Consider the following 18,328-nt stretch of genomic DNA (forward strand, 5'->3'; position numbering starts at 1 on the left):
GGACATTCATGAAACTGTGGAGTGATCCATAAAGAAGCAGAGCTTGTAAGGTTATATAGTTGCGATAACGTAACCCTCCTCCCGCCGTCAGGAGAAAGGTTTTGTTATCGTAACTAGTAAGGGTTCACTAGTTGTGATAACGTAACCCTCCTGTAGTCCTGCCGATGTCAGCAGGAGGGTTACGTTATCGCAACAATGGTACACGAGCAAGCTTGTGCATTGAGCCGATAATTATTTTGATGTTTCATGGATGAAACCACTCCACTCCAAGACGGAAAAATGTTCCTCAAAGGACAGGTGAATTCATGAAGGCTCAATGCACAAGCTGCTAACAATGAAAGAAACCTGGACAAACGAACAATGGACAACAACGACCCCCTTAAGAACAGATTTTGATTGAATCAAATAGACCCTTCCCATGAAATATGTAAATTGCACGTAGCGCGTGCGCACTAACGTTTTGGTTGGCAAAATGAGGGAACATCGCGCTGTTTTGTACACGGCTAATGGGTGCATGACGCAGACGCGATTGCGCATCTGCTTAGTGCACAACTCTATGGCGTTTGCCAACCAACAGGGTCTGTACGCATGCGTGAATGTAATTAGCATATTTCATGGGAAGGCTCCATTGAATTACCAATTTGAATATCCCAATTCATACGTTTACAATCTAGACCCAGTAACATAATGTCAATATTTTGAAATAGGAATCTAGCACCCCAGTCACTGGGTCTACATCATACAAAATTATTATGAGTGAGAATACTGAGATGTGGTTATGTAAACAAAATGGGTATGCTAGACCATACACATCGAGCAAGGAACAGTTAGACCATGGATAGAGGTAGACTTATGACTAGACCCACCAGTAGGCCTGGGCGATGGGTTGTTCTAAGACCCCCATGACCCCCTCAACCCACGATCCCCTCGACCCCCCGACTCCGCGCTAGTCTTGATGAAAGATGTTTCTTGTTATGAGCGATGCAGGCGCTGTCGGTGAGTTGGCCGCGCTTTGTGTAAAAGGAAAATCAGAACGTGTCGCACCAAGACTATACGCGCATGCGCACGAATGGAACCGGAAACTGTCGGAAATAGGCATGCAACACACTGATGTCGTACATATGTAACATGTACATGTACATTACCATAGAGGTAGAAATATACAGAGCTCAAGCATGTCGGAAACGGATAAGTTTGACAGAGTTCCTTACTTTATTACGCCTTTTAACGAAAAAGGTATTTATGAATGGGAATAAAAGGGTAGCTCTTAGTTCTTTCACGGCCGTTTAAAACCTTGCTGGGTCGAATTGCTGCCCCCGCCTTCATCTCGGGCCTTTATCACATGGCAATTCGACCCTGCCCTATAAACGGCCGTGAAAGAATTAGTCGCTACCCTTTTATTCTCTTACTTGATGAATTCAGAATTGGGACACGCTTCGAGTACGGGGCAGACGTAGAGGGGTCAAGGGGGTTTTAGAACAACCCCTGGTCGACTAGTGAAATTTACTACTACAACACTAGTCTCGACGGAGACTAATTCTCAAGTATGCATTGTGGCAATGTTTGCCGCAGATGCAAAATTCAAGCTTAAAAAGGATTGAAGGGTTGGGTCACTGTTGTTCGATTGTGTTTTGTTAGTAAACTGTTGTCGTGAATACATGTAGTCGTGAGCGACACAATTTTGAAGTAGGCCTAGTTGTGATCATTTTTTTAGTGGTTGTGGCGGCACAATTAATCGCTTAGTTCGAAAATGGGAGTTGCGACTCGACTGACAAGCAGTAGCCACTGGTATAACAAAATAATACATCTGCGGTTGTCTAGCTAGTGAGTACGTAGTACAACCCTAGATGCCTACTGTATAGCAAGTAGGCCTACTGTACGAAATTGACATGATATCTGCGTTTATGCATAACCTGTAGTGTACTACCATTAGCTTGGTTGAGTTTGACATCCAGACTAAACTATAACTAAACTGCATTTCCACAGGCTGTTTTACAGTGATCTTTAGAGATAAGATGTCACGGTGGTTGCTTTCCTGTGGACACAATCTGGACAGAAGGATATTTGGAAAATTCAACCAATCTGGCTGTAATAAGCTTCGTGGTCACACCTCTTTCTTGACAACAAATAATCAGGACTCAGCAATGGTAACTTAGTTGTAGTGTGTATGAGTATTTTCACCCATTGGTCTTTCCCACCTACATGGCAGAGTATCGGCAGCACAGCATTGTACAACACTGGCTAAGATTATTTGTGAAAAAAACCCAACACTGTTCTACATGTCAAATGTCATGAAACAGACTGGCTTGCAGGGCATTTGTGTTTTTAACATGACTTTTCTTGTTGTTTTTTTATATCATCACAGCCCTTTTAAGCCTTTCAACAGTTATTTAGTGAAAAGTGAAAAAATGTAACAGAGTCAACAAAGTATCACATAGGAACACAGTACAAAATACGCCATTAATACGCCATTGGCGGTCTGTCCTTTCCAAGAAAGAAGAAAGTAGGAAGTAGAAATTTCAGTAAACGTTGGGCTCCAATTCTAAATGGCTTTATCACATCAAATTATCAACTACTGTAATAATCTCTACAGGATGCCCAAATGGAAAAACTGAAGCAAGATGCAAGGAACATATTTGCAGCAGGAGTTGAAGCTGTACTACCCCATCGTATAGTTTCCAAGACACTAAGTTACCATGGCAACTGTCTCAGGGTCAATCAGAAGCAGTACAAGGTATGTAACTGAACAAAATTGCAAAGCTGCGTGTGTCCTCATTAAAGGGGAGGAAGCTTATTAAGTTTCTTCCTCTATTAAAAAAAAAAACCAACGTGAACAATTCACCAATTGATGGTCATGTTTAAGTGAAATCAATGAATAATGACAGGAATCAGAGCAACAGATTGTGGGATCTTCAAATGGTATTTCCTCATTGTTTTGGAGTTGCACAAGTACAGGTTAGGTACAAGCTTTATCGCATAATCTGCTTTGTTTTCAGTCAAAAACTATTTTGTTGTCTTTTTCTGTCACTTTCGAGGTATAAACGTATGCTTCTTTTAAAAACGAAAGCACAATAAAAGCTTGAGAAAGAAATCTATATTTAGTGCCTACAGGCAAGTAAAAGAGTGGGTTCAGATAAAAGAGAAACTGAATTATTTGTTTACTTCACCCTTTTAATTCAACCTTGCTCTGTTTGTTCATTTGTTTGTTCATTCTTGTATTCCTTGTTATGCGCAGTAGAGTATATATTTAAATAGGCCACTGCCTAGTATAAATGTCTGTATTATTATTATTGTTATTGTTGTTGTTGTTGTTGTTGTTGTTGTTGTTGTTGTTGTTGTTGTTGTTGTTGTTGTTGTTGTTGTTGTTGTTGTTGTTGTTGTTGTTGTTGTTGTTGTTGTTGTTGTTGTTGTTGTTGTTGTTGTTGTTGTTGTTGTTGTTGTTGTTGTTGTTGTTGTTGTTGTTGTTGTTGTTGTTGTTGTTGTTGTTGTTGTTGTTGTTGTTGTTGTTGTTGTTGTTGTTGTTGTTGTTGTTGTTGTTGTTGTTGTTGTTGTTGTTGTTGTTGTTGTTGTTGTTGTTGTTGTTGTTGTTGTTGTTGTTGTTGTTGTTGTTGTTGTTGTTGTTGTTGTTGTTGTTGTTGTTGTTGTTGTTGTTGTTGTTGTTGTTGTTGTTGTTGTTGTTGTTGTTGTTGTTGTTGTTGTTGTTGTTGTTGTTGTTGTTGTTGTTGTTGTTGTTGTTGTTGTTGTTGTTGTTGTTGTTGTTGTTGTTGTTGTTGTTGTTGTTGTTGTTGTTGTTGTTGTTGTTGTTGTTGTTGTTGTTGTTGTTGTTGTTGTTGTTGTTGTTGTTGTTGTTGTTGTTGTTGTTGTTGTTGTTGTTGTTGTTGTTGTTGTTGTTGTTGTTGTTGTTGTTGTTGTTGTTGTTGTTGTTGTTGTTGTTGTTGTTGTTGTTGTTGTTGTTGTTGTTGTTGTTGTTGTTGTTGTTGTTGTTGTTGTTGTTGTTGTTGTTGTTGTTGTTGTTGTTGTTGTTGTTGTTGTTGTTGTTGTTGTTGTTGTTGTTGTTGTTGTTGTTGTTGTTGTTGTTGTTGTTGTTGTTGTTGTTGTTGTTGTTGTTGTTGTTGTTGTTGTTGTTGTTGTTGTTGTTGTTGTTGTTGTTGTTGTTGTTGTTGTTGTTGTTGTTGTTGTTGTTGTTGTTGTTGTTGTTGTTGTTGTTGTTGTTGTTGTTGTTGTTGTTGTTGTTGTTGTTGTTGTTGTTGTTGTTGTTGTTGTTGTTGTTGTTGTTGTTGTTGTTGTTGTTGTTGTTGTTGTTGTTGTTGTTGTTGTTGTTGTTGTTGTTGTTGTTGTTGTTGTTGTTGTTGTTGTTGTTGTTGTTGTTGTTGTTGTTGTTGTTGTTGTTGTTGTTGTTGTTGTTGTTGTTGTTGTTGTTGTTGTTGTTGTTGTTGTTGTTGTTGTTGTTGTTGTTGTTGTTGTTGTTGTTGTTGTTGTTGTTGTTGTTGTTGTTGTTGTTGTTGTTGTTGTTGTTGTTGTTGTTGTTGTTGTTGTTGTTGTTGTTGTTGTTGTTGTTGTTGTTGTTGTTGTTGTTGTTGTTGTTGTTGTTGTTGTTGTTGTTGTTGTTGTTGTTGTTGTTGTTGTTGTTGTTGTTGTTGTTGTTGTTGTTGTTGTTGTTGTTGTTGTTGTTGTTGTTGTTGTTGTTGTTGTTGTTGTTGTTGTTGTTGTTGTTGTTGTTGTTGTTGTTGTTGTTGTTGTTGTTGTTGTTGTTGTTGTTGTTGTTGTTGTTGTTGTTGTTGTTGTTGTTGTTGTTGTTGTTGTTGTTGTTGTTGTTGTTGTTGTTGTTGTTGTTGTTGTTGTTGTTGTTGTTGTTGTTGTTGTTGTTGTTGTTGTTGTTGTTGTTGTTGTTGTTGTTGTTGTTGTTGTTGTTGTTGTTGTTGTTGTTGTTGTTGTTGTTGTTGTTGTTGTTGTTGTTGTTGTTGTTGTTGTTGTTGTTGTTGTTGTTGTTGTTGTTGTTGTTGTTGTTGTTGTTGTTGTTGTTGTTGTTGTTGTTGTTGTTGTTGTTGTTGTTGTTGTTGTTGTTGTTGTTGTTGTTGTTGTTGTTGTTGTTGTTGTTGTTGTTGTTGTTGTTGTTGTTGTTGTTGTTGTTGTTGTTGTTGTTGTTGTTGTTGTTGTTGTTGTTGTTGTTGTTGTTGTTGTTGTTGTTGTTGTTGTTGTTGTTGTTGTTGTTGTTGTTGTTGTTGTTGTTGTTGTTGTTGTTGTTGTTGTTGTTGTTGTTGTTGTTGTTGTTGTTGTTGTTGTTGTTGTTGTTGTTGTTGTTGTTGTTGTTGTTGTTGTTGTTGTTGTTGTTGTTGTTGTTGTTGTTGTTGTTGTTGTTGTTGTTGTTGTTGTTGTTGTTGTTGTTGTTGTTGTTGTTGTTGTTGTTGTTGTTGTTGTTGTTGTTGTTGTTGTTGTTGTTGTTGTTGTTGTTGTTGTTGTTGTTGTTGTTGTTGTTGTTGTTGTTGTTGTTGTTGTTGTTGTTGTTGTTGTTGTTGTTGTTGTTGTTGTTGTTGTTGTTGTTGTTGTTGTTGTTGTTGTTGTTGTTGTTGTTGTTGTTGTTGTTGTTGTTGTTGTTGTTGTTGTTGTTGTTGTTGTTGTTGTTGTTGTTGTTGTTGTTGTTGTTGTTGTTGTTGTTGTTGTTGTTGTTGTTGTTGTTGTTGTTGTTGTTGTTGTTGTTGTTGTTGTTGTTGTTGTTGTTGTTGTTGTTGTTGTTGTTGTTGTTGTTGTTGTTGTTGTTGTTGTTGTTGTTGTTGTTGTTATTATTATTATTCTGAAACTTGTGACCTTGTATTCGATCCAAACCAGACCTTCTTCAGAGGCATAAAACAAGCACAAACAAATGCATATGCATTTATAGAAAAATTATAAAACAATATGTAAGGGCCTGAAAATGCCTTTCTTCAAGCATCAAAAATGTATGAGACTTGACATGACAGTTGTGCTTATTGTTTATATTAGGTGGACCACAATGTGTACATAGTAGGATTTGGCAAGGCTGTGATTGGTATGATAGGGGCAGTGGAAGACATCCTAGGAGACCATATACAACATGGAGTTGCTAGTGTACCTCACAGTATACAGGATGCACTTACTAAAGCTGGACGAAGGTTAGTGTGTACACCTTGGGCAACTATTCAATTGGAAATTTGTATTTTCAGTATCTCACTGAACACCCTCACGTACATCCTCTTTATCTCGCCCGTCTATGCCAGTTTTGGTTTCTGCAATGTATTGTTACAGAGAGACAGACTGGTTATAGTCCACTGTCAATTCAGTTCAAAGTCTGATCGACTAACTGGCATTGTTCAATCAGAGCTCATTATGTGCTTCAAACTCTGTACCGATATATGCAGATCAAGCAAGCTTTATTCTGTGACTATCCTGACTATAGCAAAGCAGTGTTCATGTTCATTCCAGATGTGTTTATTTTGCAGACGATGCTCTTTGGAATAGTCAGTTCTGATTTTAAAGCCATTATACACTTTCGGAACAGGGAAGAAAAAAAAGTTCACAGATTTACAAACTACAGGGCTTACAAAAGGTAATGGTAAAAGACTTCTCTTGAAATATTATTCCATGAAATGCTTTACTTTTTGAGAAAACATTAAAACAATTATCAATTCTCGACACGGAGAATTACGGATTTATAGTAAACACATGTCATGACACCACGAAGCGTGCGGAAACAAGGGTGGGTTTTCCCGTTATTTTCTCCCGACTCCGATGACTGATTGAGCCTAAATTTTTACAGGTTTGTTATTATATATATAAGTTGTGATACACGAAGTGTGGGCCTTGGACAACACTGTTTACCGAAAGTGTCCACTGGCTTTAACTGGTTTTAACGTAACAATATGTTTTCCAAAACCAAAGTTCTGCATGTAATTACTTGTATCACAAATCTCCATCCTCCCATTTATACATTGGGCAACGCCCCCCTAGGTTTCACCATATCCATCCAGTATTTAACTACCATATCCATCCAGTATTTAACATACAAAATTGTTTTATTATTACATAAAGGATACGATAAGACTTTATTTGGTTATTTTCAGTGATATGTTGCCATCCTGTGACTCCAAGGTAGTGATAATGGAGGGAGCTAAAAACAACTTTCCTGATGAAGATTCACAGAGGGCAGCAGATAAGATAACAAAGCTAGCATCTAATCTTGGCAAGGATGACCTATTGATTGCCTTGATATCAGGTGAGAATATTAAAGTCACCTGGAAGTGGTATTTTGTCAATATGCTGTTGTCACTGAAATATGTGACCCGCTCTGTGAAAATGAGTCAGATGTAGGCAATTTCAGGAATTGAGTTATATGCATGGCTGGAAAGAACACATCAGCAGCAGTAATTTTGTATGTGTCTAAGCTTTGGGGTGTATCGCATTACTGAGTTACAAATTACAAGTAAAATTTTAAACTACCATTGTGTGCAAAAGGATACAAATTAGACATACATGTAAGTATGATCACAAAATTGTTGTACTCGTAGCTTTATTGCCTCAAAGTAAGTGTTCTAAAGGTTAACCATGCAACTAAAGACCTTTTTTTTTATTTTTTTTTTTTTTACATTTTCCGTATTAAACTGTCTATAACTTAATATTGCATTGGGCGACATGTAACTCATTTTTACAGAGTGGGTCACATATGTGTTTTGATGAGTGGAATATGAATAAACAATTAACTAAGGTTTTATAAAATTAGTTTACATGTTATTTACAAATTTGAAAATAAGCCCGACCCGAGAGGGCGCTGTTTGTGACATCATCGAGGCGCGATGAACGCATGCAGTGCCAACACAAGATAATGACGCTTGCGCAAGCTAAAAAACTGCCCTCAAAGTTGAAACAATACCTGATTTTTTTTCACGTTAGGCAAATGCTCCTTTAGGTTCGTTACGTCTTTCTGGTACCTTCTTCGACTTCCCCACTAGCTGGGAAAATTGTTGGGATGGCGTTACATTTTAGAAAAGAACTTTTCTCTTCATGTCAAAATGTGTAGTGTATTCCGGATTCTGGAAGCACGACGGCTCGAAGTGTTTGCTGCACAGCGCTGGAAAAGAAGTCTGACCCATCTTTAGTTGTTTTGCTGCATCCAGCAGCAATACACCTGATTGACTTTTCCGGAAAAAAATGCAAGAAAAAACCTTTTTCGAAACGTACAAACTCACGACTAAGACTTGAATGTACTTGCACGTACGTGTGTTAGATGTTCCATCGATGCAAAGTCTGCCTCGATTGACGTCACAAAAGGGGTAGGCGGAGTCACCCCCCACACAACCTTATTTATATAAACATATAAATCGTTAAAAACAATCACTCACCAAATTATTTTATTGTTCAGAAACATATAATCTGATGTTTGAAGAAAGAAAAAAATTCTATTTCCAGGTGACTTTAAACTCACAAAGGACTGTTCAAAACAAAATATAATGACATCAGTCTATGAAAAGAGTCTTACTTGTAATATCTTGGGAGAATCTTGAACCCTTTTACTGTTTGACATGTACATGGTTCCCAGTGATAGATACTAAGCCCACCCCGGCACTTGTGTTGCAAGTCAAATCACTGGAAAATGTTATCAAGATTAGAACGGTGAAGCATTTTGTGAATTTCTATCAGAAAATAAGTTGCTTAAAAGAAATCATTAATTGACATGGTGCCACGTAAAGACCCATTTTATGGGCTTTTATATGTATACTCTTGGTCTGTTCCCTGCTCTATGGTATGGGCGACTTTATTGTTTTGTACAAAGCAGTTTGATTTCCTAGTTTCACCATGAAGTATACAAATATTGACTGTTGGAGTGCTATGGTTAAAACTACGACTCCTGAGGTGATCCCCGGAGCGTTCTATTTTGCCGAGGTGCAGCCGAGGGAAAATGGAATGGTTCGGGGATCACCGAGGGAGTCGTAGTTTTAACCATAGCTCGAGTTAAAGCAGTCAATATTTGTTTTACAACACCCCAACATACTATTTATCATCTTCGTACACGTAACGTTCGTACGCGCGTTTCAGATACACAGATGCACAACTGATCAGGTTCGAGGTGGGTGAAAAGACGTCTGGGTACTGCACGCCGTGTGATAGTCGTTGGACTATCACACGGCAAACGACGCACTATCACATGGCAAATGACCCACTATCACACTGCAAACAATGCACTATCACACGACCGACGTCTAGTAAAACCAAGCTGATCATGTGACGCGCTCTAAACCAATGAAAAGGCAGAATATTTGTAAGGGGTGTCATAATTTGTGATGTGTCTCCTGTTGATATAAGTTTTTTGTTTTTTAAGGTGGTGGCTCAGCTTTGCTCCCAGCGCCCATCCCACCATTAACCTTGCAGGATATCTACGATGTATCCAAGATTCTAGCCATGAAGGGGTCTACAATTGCTCAACTCAACACAATTAGAAAACACATGTCTAAATTGAAAGGAGGTGGTCTGGCACAGGTAGCCTACCCAGCCCAGGTAATGTGTTAACTTCAGATATTACAGGGATCTAACAATTGCAATTATTACTTCTTACCTTTGATTTATATTCAATTTTCATGAGAAAACAATATCAACAATTCCAAATTACGATTAAAGCAATCATCTCAAATGCTACCATGCCTTCATACCACCTTTAACTTTGAAAACTCTGTAACAACAAATTTGAAGGAACCAGTTATTCTGAATTTTAGTTTGAAACCTGTTGTTTTAAAATGATTGCGTATAATAAGAAACAATTTTTGAATAAAAAGTCTAGGTGGAAAAGGGTTTATTTGTAATTAAATTCCGAGAGTGTAAAGGCCCTGCTAACAAGAAGAAGCTAGGGTGTGTCAGATTTTTTTATTATTCAATTTTCTATTTATTTCACTTTCAGGTTGTGAGTCTGATTTTGTCCGACATTATTGGTAACCAACTTGACATGATAGCAAGTGGACCAACAATAACAGACAACTCAACACCTCAAGACTGCTTAGATATTATTTCTCATCTTGGAGCCACCACCGCAATCCCTAACAATGTTCTCAAATTCTTCCAAAGAAAGGTTACCATGGGGACAGCCAATGAGAAAGAAGCATCACCATCTTCACAAGATCTTGTATTGAATGTTGCTATTGGTAATAACCAATTGGCCAGCGAAGAAGCAACTAGGTATGCCCAGGATTTAGGTTTTGAGACTTTATTACTTTCTAATGAGCTCTCTGGAGAGGCAAGAATACTAGGGGATTCGTTTGTCAAGATCGCTGAATACATACTTTGCCAGTATAAAGTAAAACTTACAAAAAGTGACTCGGAAGGTTTCAAACAAATCAACAAAGACTTAATAGCTTTGTGTGGACTTGATACTGAAACAAAGCTTCAAACTCTTGTTCAGAATGCCTCTACTCTGAATAAACCAATATGCTTGATTGGAGCAGGGGAGACCACCGTAACAGTTGTTGGACAGGGTAAAGGTGGTAGGAACCAAGAAATGTCTTTAGCTGTTGCCATTGCGATGAACAAGCAATCCAACTTGCAGCATCTTGTAGAAGAAGGCTTCCAAGTAGTGTTCCTGAGTGGAGGTACAGATGGTCAAGATGGTCCCACTGATGCTGCAGGAGCTTTAGCTGACCCCCATCAAGTAATGCTAGCCACTCAATCAGGCATTCAGGCTCAACAGTATTTGAGGAACAATGATTCTTACTCATTTTATTGTCAAGCAAACGGAGGAAAAGATTTGTTGGTCACTGGCTTGACAGGAACAAATGTGATGGATATTCAAGTCTTACTTGTGACTCCTCCAGAAGCAAATTTGCAATATTAATCATGGGTTATTTGAAGAAAGTGATACATAAACCCTGAAGTGTTAGGCTGGGGTAATGTACATGTATGATGTTTGGTAAACACCTGACTTGTTTCTGACTTCGAGATGTCTGCTGTTCAATGCAAAATATGAAAGTAATCTGTAGACTTATAATTGGAATTAATTTGGTGAAAAATATTTTGAACAGGCTGTTCCAACTAGTTGAATCAGTCGCACATAGATTTTCTGAGAGCATTTTTAGATTCCAAGCTATACCCTCGATAGCCTTAAGTCAAGGGGCATGCAGCACCCCAAGATGTTACGCACGACCCTAAATGTCACACGAGAAAATAGACCACTGGGATCGGCAATGTGCCTTTACCAATTTGGTTTTTGCTACCGATTTTGGTTGGAGAAATATAATGCATACTGTGATGAGTGTTTGCCAATAAGAACACACAATTACCAAAGATAAGATAGTTCAGACACATTCTCGCCATCCCCACATACAACCATTCCTGGTTCTTTTATGGATGCGCTAAAAAGTCACGTGCTGAAAAAGAAAATGCACATGTAAATATTTCATTATCAGGAATAACTGACAAGATAAACGAGATGGTATTTTTTACGCTTGCGCTGGTCTTTGTGCATGACATTAAGGGATGTCACCACCGCGTGCGCCCTAAATAAAGGCTAGACACTCGATGAATCAAATCAACTGGTTCTGGACAAAGATAATCACCTTATCTATGTGATCAGATCAACTTAGAAGATAAACAAAGATCAACTTATTGTCTTCTCACACAACCCACACTTCTGAATTTCATGCATGAGAAGTTACATTGTATGAATCACATTAAATTCTGCATGTGTTGTTATTAAATGTCAATGTTAACTTGCGCTTTAAAATGGCTCAAAGCCAATCAATCCCAGAATTATATTGAATACACTTGGCAATTCATGCATGTATCAATGTATGCCATGTAAATCTGTTAAATAACCATATACTTTCTTTCTATTAAATCAGGTGTCTCATTTATTTTGTATTTAAAATCACATTATATTGCTTGATTATTAGTTTTTAAAACTTTAAAGTTCATTTTAAGATAAAATTGTGCCAATCAAATCAACATATATATTAAATACTAAAAGCAACTCATAAACCAATTTACTTTGCATTTATAAAGAAACAACTATAACTTTATATGTTGTGTATATGTACAAATGTGTATTTCAGTATTATTTCTGATACTTTTAAGTGGTGAAATAAGTGTAATCTCCATCAAAGTCAAATATTTATGTCGTGCCAATCAAATCAACATATATTAAATACTAAAAGCAACTCATAAACCAATAAACTTTGCATAAAGAAGTAACTATAACTTTCGATGTTGTGTATATGTATAAATGTGTAATTCAGTATTAATTCTGTTACAGAATTTACTCATACTGTAAGTGGTGAAATAAACGTAATCGCCATCAAAGTCAAATATTTATGTTGTGCCAATCAAATCAACATATATTTAATACTAAAAGCAACTCATAAACCAATTTACTTTGCATAAAGAAATAACTATAACTTTATATGTTGTGTATATGTATATATGTGTATTTCAGTATTATTTCTGATACAGAATTTACTCATCATACTTGAAGTGGTGAAATAAACATAATCTTCATCAAAGTCAAATAATATTTATGTCTCATTTTATCAAAAGCATGACTGTGAAGTCGAGACCTAATCCAGTTTTGGGAAACAATTATAAATGAAGTGCTAAAGCCGTGTTTGCACTGGACTAATATTTTGGGTAACTTAACCATGACGCTGGGTAACATTCCGATGGGTTAACTTTCCCACTGTCTGCACTTGGTTTATTTGACTCGGCTAAACTTGCCGAGACCGTGGGTAAACCAACCGAGCTGGCCCCCTGTGTAACATTGAATAGTTCGATAATCACAAAAATCTTATTCTTCCATGACAAAACATGTCAGCTTCTTTGTGTCTCGGAGGATGGGAGATTTAACCGAGTTGTTGCGTCCGCATTAGACTTTCTGGCTCGGTTAAACTGACGTGGTCAATCTTCCTGGGCACCTTTGGCTCGGTTAAACTACCCATTCGGGTCGGGTAAGTTACCTGGGAGGAAAACTTCCTGGGCTGTTCGCATTGGACTGAAAATGGGTAAGTTACCCATTGGCTCAGGTTAGTTTATCCAAATTAAGTCCAATGCGAACAGGGCTTTAGTCTTTTAAAGCAACTAACGAGCTCAGCTTCATCTTTTTTTTTAGTTATTTAAAATGTGCAGAAAGGCCGAGGTAGCACAAAGACTAACCAATTACATTTAAAAAAAGAGCTTTCGTAACAATGAGAGCCCATGCATTTTGTTATGTATCTAGTTAGTCTAGATTAGTGTGTTTCTAACCTATCCTGTTTTATCTATATAATATCAGACTATAAACATAAATATTTGTTGGTATTAAAACAGCAGATAACCTTCGAGGAATTGTTTCAAGCTTCCATTGATCATACTTCCTTAAAAGTGTTCAAGCTTGGTGTACAAATGTTACCATCATGCCTAATCCCAAGAACTCAAATCCCAAGAACTCAAATCCCAAGAACTCAAATCCCAAGAACTCAAATCCCACAGAGATTATTGATTTATGTTCAGTAGCTCTGACAGGAAGTGCCTTATGAAGTTATGACCAGATTATTGCCAGATATCAAACAGTTGTTAGACCTACTACAAGAACCAACCACACAGGAGTACAGAGTGTGCTATTATTGACAATGCTGAATGGTATAATGAACATTTTGAACAGGTTGGAGTAGACATCTAAATTATGGCCCTTTTTGAATTCCTGGTTTTGGCTCTGGCTTAGATTCAGCCAGTCATTTTGAAAAGTGTGCACTTTCCGTACAGTGCTTCACCTTGCTACAAAATCAATCAGCATAAACTGTAATCCCATAATCTTCTCCTGGATAGTAGTTTTTTTCAAATAAATCGTGATAAAGTGGTCAAACTAAACTCCACCAGTTCATCTGTACATAAATAACACAAGTGCAATTAGGTTCTGGCATGTGTCCTACAGGTAACCTTCTTGATACTACAAAATGTACATTTGTACACAAATGATTGCAAACCTCTGAAACTCCTCGCTGGATGTTACAGAACTAATACAGTCCTATAAATGGACCTGTTGGATGGCATTATTAATGCCAAGTGAAACCTGATACTTCATCTGAAAAATAAATTGGTTCCTGCAACTGTGCTATATCTCAAAGTACTTTACAATAGATGACAATATGGGTGCCCATTTATAAAACTAAACAAACTAAAACAGCGAACTGCCATGGCGAGCTGCCGATTGCCAGATAGAACCAAGGACTGACAGAAAAAACAATCATTTGATCAACTGATGGTCGAAGGGGTGGAGACATTGACAAGTATGAAGTAATGACCATTTAAGATTGTCATTGTTTCAGCTCATTCAACAGGAACCAGTGAAGCACTCTTTGAATTTTATCTTTTCATATGCATCTATATGTTAGAAGCAATATTTGACTTAAAGTCACCTGGAGGTGGTATTTTGTCAAAATAAAGCTTTTGTCACTAAAATGTGTGTTTTGATGAGTGGAATATGAATAAACAATTAACTAAGGCTTAAAAAAACTTGTTTCCATGTTATTTACAAATTTGAAAATAAGCCCGACCAGAGAGGGCGCTGTTTGTGACGTCAATCGAGGCGCGATAAACGCATGCAGTGCCAACACAAGATAGTGACGCTTGGCACAAGCTAAAAACATGCACTCAAAGTTGAAACAATAGGCAAATGCTCCTTTAGGTTTGTTACGTCTTTCAGGTACCTTCTTCGACTTCCCCACTAGCTGGGAAAATTGTTGGGATGGCGTCATGTTTTAGAAAAGAACTTTTCTCTTCATGTCAAAATGTGTAGTGTATTCCGGATTCTCGAAGCATGACGGCTCGAAGTGTTTGCTGCACAGCACTGGAAAAGACTTGCAAACTGACCCCATCTTTAGTTGTTTTGCTGCATCCAGCAGCAATACACCTGGTCGACATTGCCGGAACAATGCAAGAAAAAAAACTTTTTCGAAACGTAAAACTCGCGACTAGGACTTAAATGTATTTGCACGTACGTGTGTGCGATGTTCATCGAGGCAAAGTCTGCCTCGATTGACGTCACAAAAGGGTAGGTGGAGTCACCCCCACACAACTTTATTTATTATTTTAAACATATTGTTCAGAAACATATACTCTTAATGTTTGAAGAAAAGAAAATTCTATTTCCAGGTGACTTTAAGGTTCAAGTCGGTACTTCTTTGCAAAAAAGCGTTATGAACATTTAAAATTTGCATTGTTTTAGCTCATTCAACTAGAACCAGCGATGCACTCATTGAGTTTTATCATTTCATATGCGTCTTGATGTAAAAAGCAATATTCGACTTAAGGTTCAAGTTAGTACTTCTTTGCAAAAAGGCGTTATGACCATTTAAGATTGTTATTGTTTTAGCTCATTCAACTGGAACCAGTGACAGAGAGTTTGATTTTTGTTTGAACAAATTATTTCCAAACTTTACGATTTTAATTTGATTTTTTTTTTAATTTTTATCCAGATGACAATGTTTTAGCCTGAAAAAAACCTAAAATTTGTTTTAATCCAAAATCTTTAAAAAAAATATTTTATTCCCAAAACTTTTTTAAAAATTTATTTCAAAAACTTCAACATATTTTCAAAATAGCTGGCAAATACATATAACTATCCCACTTGGGCTTTACCCAAAAAACTCAACTCAAACACTTAAACTTAAACCAAAAACTTTTACATTTCCACTGTGTGCGGACGGACAGATGCTGGACCGAAATCTCGCCAAAAATCATCGCACAAAACAAACCCCTTCTCCTTATTATACGTCTGACTGTACCATTCAACTGGGTTCTTTTATGAGCATTACACACCAAACCCCAAATCGAACAATATTAGAACCACTCAGCCAAGACATTAAAAATTCTCTTTCATTATTTTTTTTTTTAAAGATGAAGTATCATTATGCATTCAGACACATACTTTAAATTTAATGTTCCATATTCAATTATTTACATCAATGTTGGGAAAAATGATTAATTTCATTCTCTAATTTCCAACAAAAGCGCTGTCCAACCAACCTGAATATGTGAGCTTTTTAAATTGAAACAAATCATTTTGGGAAGGATTATTACCAATTTCATAATCTTTGTCTTTAAAACAAAATAATGTTCACTTTAATAGATGTTAAATTTGTTAACTTTGATAAGAGAAAACTTGTTGTAAATCTTGATACTTCCCAGTCATGAGCTTAGCCTCGGCACTACTCCAGTGATGTTCCCACATCCTCCCCTGATGGATGGTGATTAATCTATGTGTTTCTTATCATACTTCTTAGAAGACAAACCATCCTGTGATCTGAGAAGGATAAAATGAAATAGTATGCCTGTGATTTCTTTTCACAGAACCCGGGAGAGTTTACAGTGCTAACACACATCGGTGTATATGGGTAAAACCATAATGAATATTCTATTAAAACGCTGCAGTACCCGCTGCTAAAAACATTGGTTTCAAACTGCCTTTTAGCAACTGGGCAATCTCGCTGGTCTAGTATGACACTGCTCTAGAATTGCAAAGGTCATGAGTTTGAATCCCACCTGAGTGAAAAGCCTGCGAAAGTATACGGTGCTAACACACATCAGTATAAAAATATGGGTAAAACAAAAATTAATATTCTTTATCCCTGATGCAAATTAAGATGTGGAAGATACATGTGAAACTTGCATAGATCTATGAAATTGTTCATTCCATCAAAGCATTGTTCCTAATAGGTGGGTAGTGGTTTACATCAGACTGACTGAGCCCATCACATATTAGTAGCAGTTGCTAATTTATGGTCACACCATGTAATTACTATCTTTAAAGACACTACTGGTAATTGTCAAAGACTAGTCTTCTTACTTGGTGTATCTCAACATTATGCCTGTGAAAATTTGAGCTCAATTGGTCTTCGAAATTGCGAGATAATAATGAAAGAAAAAACACCATTGTCAAATGAAGTTGTGTGCGTTTAATGGTTGATTTCGGACCTCAAATTCTAAATCTGAGGTCTCAAAAAACAAAATCGTGGAAAATTAGTTCTTCCTCGAAAACTACGTTACTTCAGAGGGAGCCATTTCTCACAATGTTTTATATTATCAACCTCTCCCCATAACTTGTCAGCAAGGTGTTATGCTAATAATTATTTGGAGTAATTACTAGTAGTGTCCACTGCCTTACATGAGTTGGGGTGGTTCTGAAAGAACCGTTTGTTTCAACTACCCCAACTCATTAGAGATATTTATTACGTGGTGTTACCGCAAACCTTTCCATATCGAATTTTCACCATGCAAAGTTTCAAATACTACAGTCGCTAATTGAAAAAAGCGTGTGGAAACAGACATTTTTTGCTCACAGCATGCTGTAAAGCACAGGTTAAAACAAACTTATATGCTATAGTACTTGTAATAAGTAAATCAATTGCAATATGTATGCAATAAAATCTTCTTGTTTGTTTTATTAAAAGTGTTTGTCTATCAAAATTGTTGTAAATAGCAATTGGCTGAATTGCAACTACATTATAACAATAACAAATACATGCATTTAATAAACAACAAGTAATTTGTAATAATTTACAGTAGTACAACTTAATTCAAACTAAACCCATTATCACACCCACCTCTGTCTTGTTGGTGTATTCTGTCCACCTGTAATTAATTGATGAAAATAGATTGCAAATTTTACAAAGAAAATGTTTGGTATTAAAACAGTTCATAATAAAGGCAAATGTGATTAATGATATTGCTTTAAATGTTATTTTGAGCAAAGTGAGAAATCTGAGAAATGATTAAACTACACGTACATAGAAAACATAATTCAAGCAACATTTATTTATATCAAAGTTACTTTACTAAATCTACAAGGCAACTTTTCAACACACCCCCAGTGTTGTAACATTTTGTCTTCAACTTTGTGCCTGTACAATTGAGTCCCTACGTTTCTTCTTGACTTGTACCTTTTTACTTTGTTGCCACACTGACACCATCCATCATGTTAAGGCCAGAAAAGATATTATTTCACTGAAGACTGGAGACAGTGCAGCACTTCTGAAAGACACCTTACTGGAAATACATAATAATAAAACCATACCTTGAAGCTTAAATGTTTTGGATATCTCAGGTCCATATAACTTCCATCCTAGATGAATCAACACCATGAGTATGGCAAGGATGTAAATTAACCACCAACAAACACGTGTCTGGAAGTCATCAGAGTTGTACAGAGCCACAATATGGCTTGGAAACTTGTATATCTCCGATAGGAATAAACTGGATTGATTTCTTATCTCTGGACTGGCCATCTTTCAACCTTTGAAATGAACAATATATTAATCAGCCTTTTTAAGGCTAAGTCAGTGGCACATTCAATAATAATAATAGTAAC

At 36.7% G+C, this 18,328-nt stretch overlaps 1 protein-coding gene across 3 annotated transcripts in view; it reads left to right on the forward strand.

Annotated features, from left to right (window-relative positions):
- LOC139934011 (glycerate kinase-like) overlaps nucleotides 1–13,301 on the forward strand; it is a 35,541-nt gene extending 22,240 nt beyond the window's left edge. For all 3 annotated transcript variants that reach the window (XM_071928278.1, XM_071928277.1, XM_071928279.1), the window contains exons 3-8: nucleotides 1,987–2,147; nucleotides 2,594–2,734; nucleotides 5,980–6,128; nucleotides 7,077–7,228; nucleotides 9,329–9,504; nucleotides 9,902–13,301. In XM_071928278.1, coding sequence (XP_071784379.1) covers nucleotides 2,016–2,147; nucleotides 2,594–2,734; nucleotides 5,980–6,128; nucleotides 7,077–7,228; nucleotides 9,329–9,504; nucleotides 9,902–10,828 — 1,677 coding nt within the window. In that variant the 5' untranslated portion in view covers nucleotides 1,987–2,015 and the 3' untranslated portion in view covers nucleotides 10,829–13,301. The remainder of the gene's footprint in view (nucleotides 1–1,986; nucleotides 2,148–2,593; nucleotides 2,735–5,979; nucleotides 6,129–7,076; nucleotides 7,229–9,328; nucleotides 9,505–9,901) is intronic.
- Nucleotides 13,302–18,328: the final 5,027 nt, after the last annotated feature.

The sequence above is a fragment of the Asterias amurensis genome, chromosome 2 (genome assembly GCF_032118995.1).
Source record: "Asterias amurensis chromosome 2, ASM3211899v1".
NCBI classification, from domain to species: domain Eukaryota; kingdom Metazoa; phylum Echinodermata; class Asteroidea; order Forcipulatida; family Asteriidae; genus Asterias; species Asterias amurensis.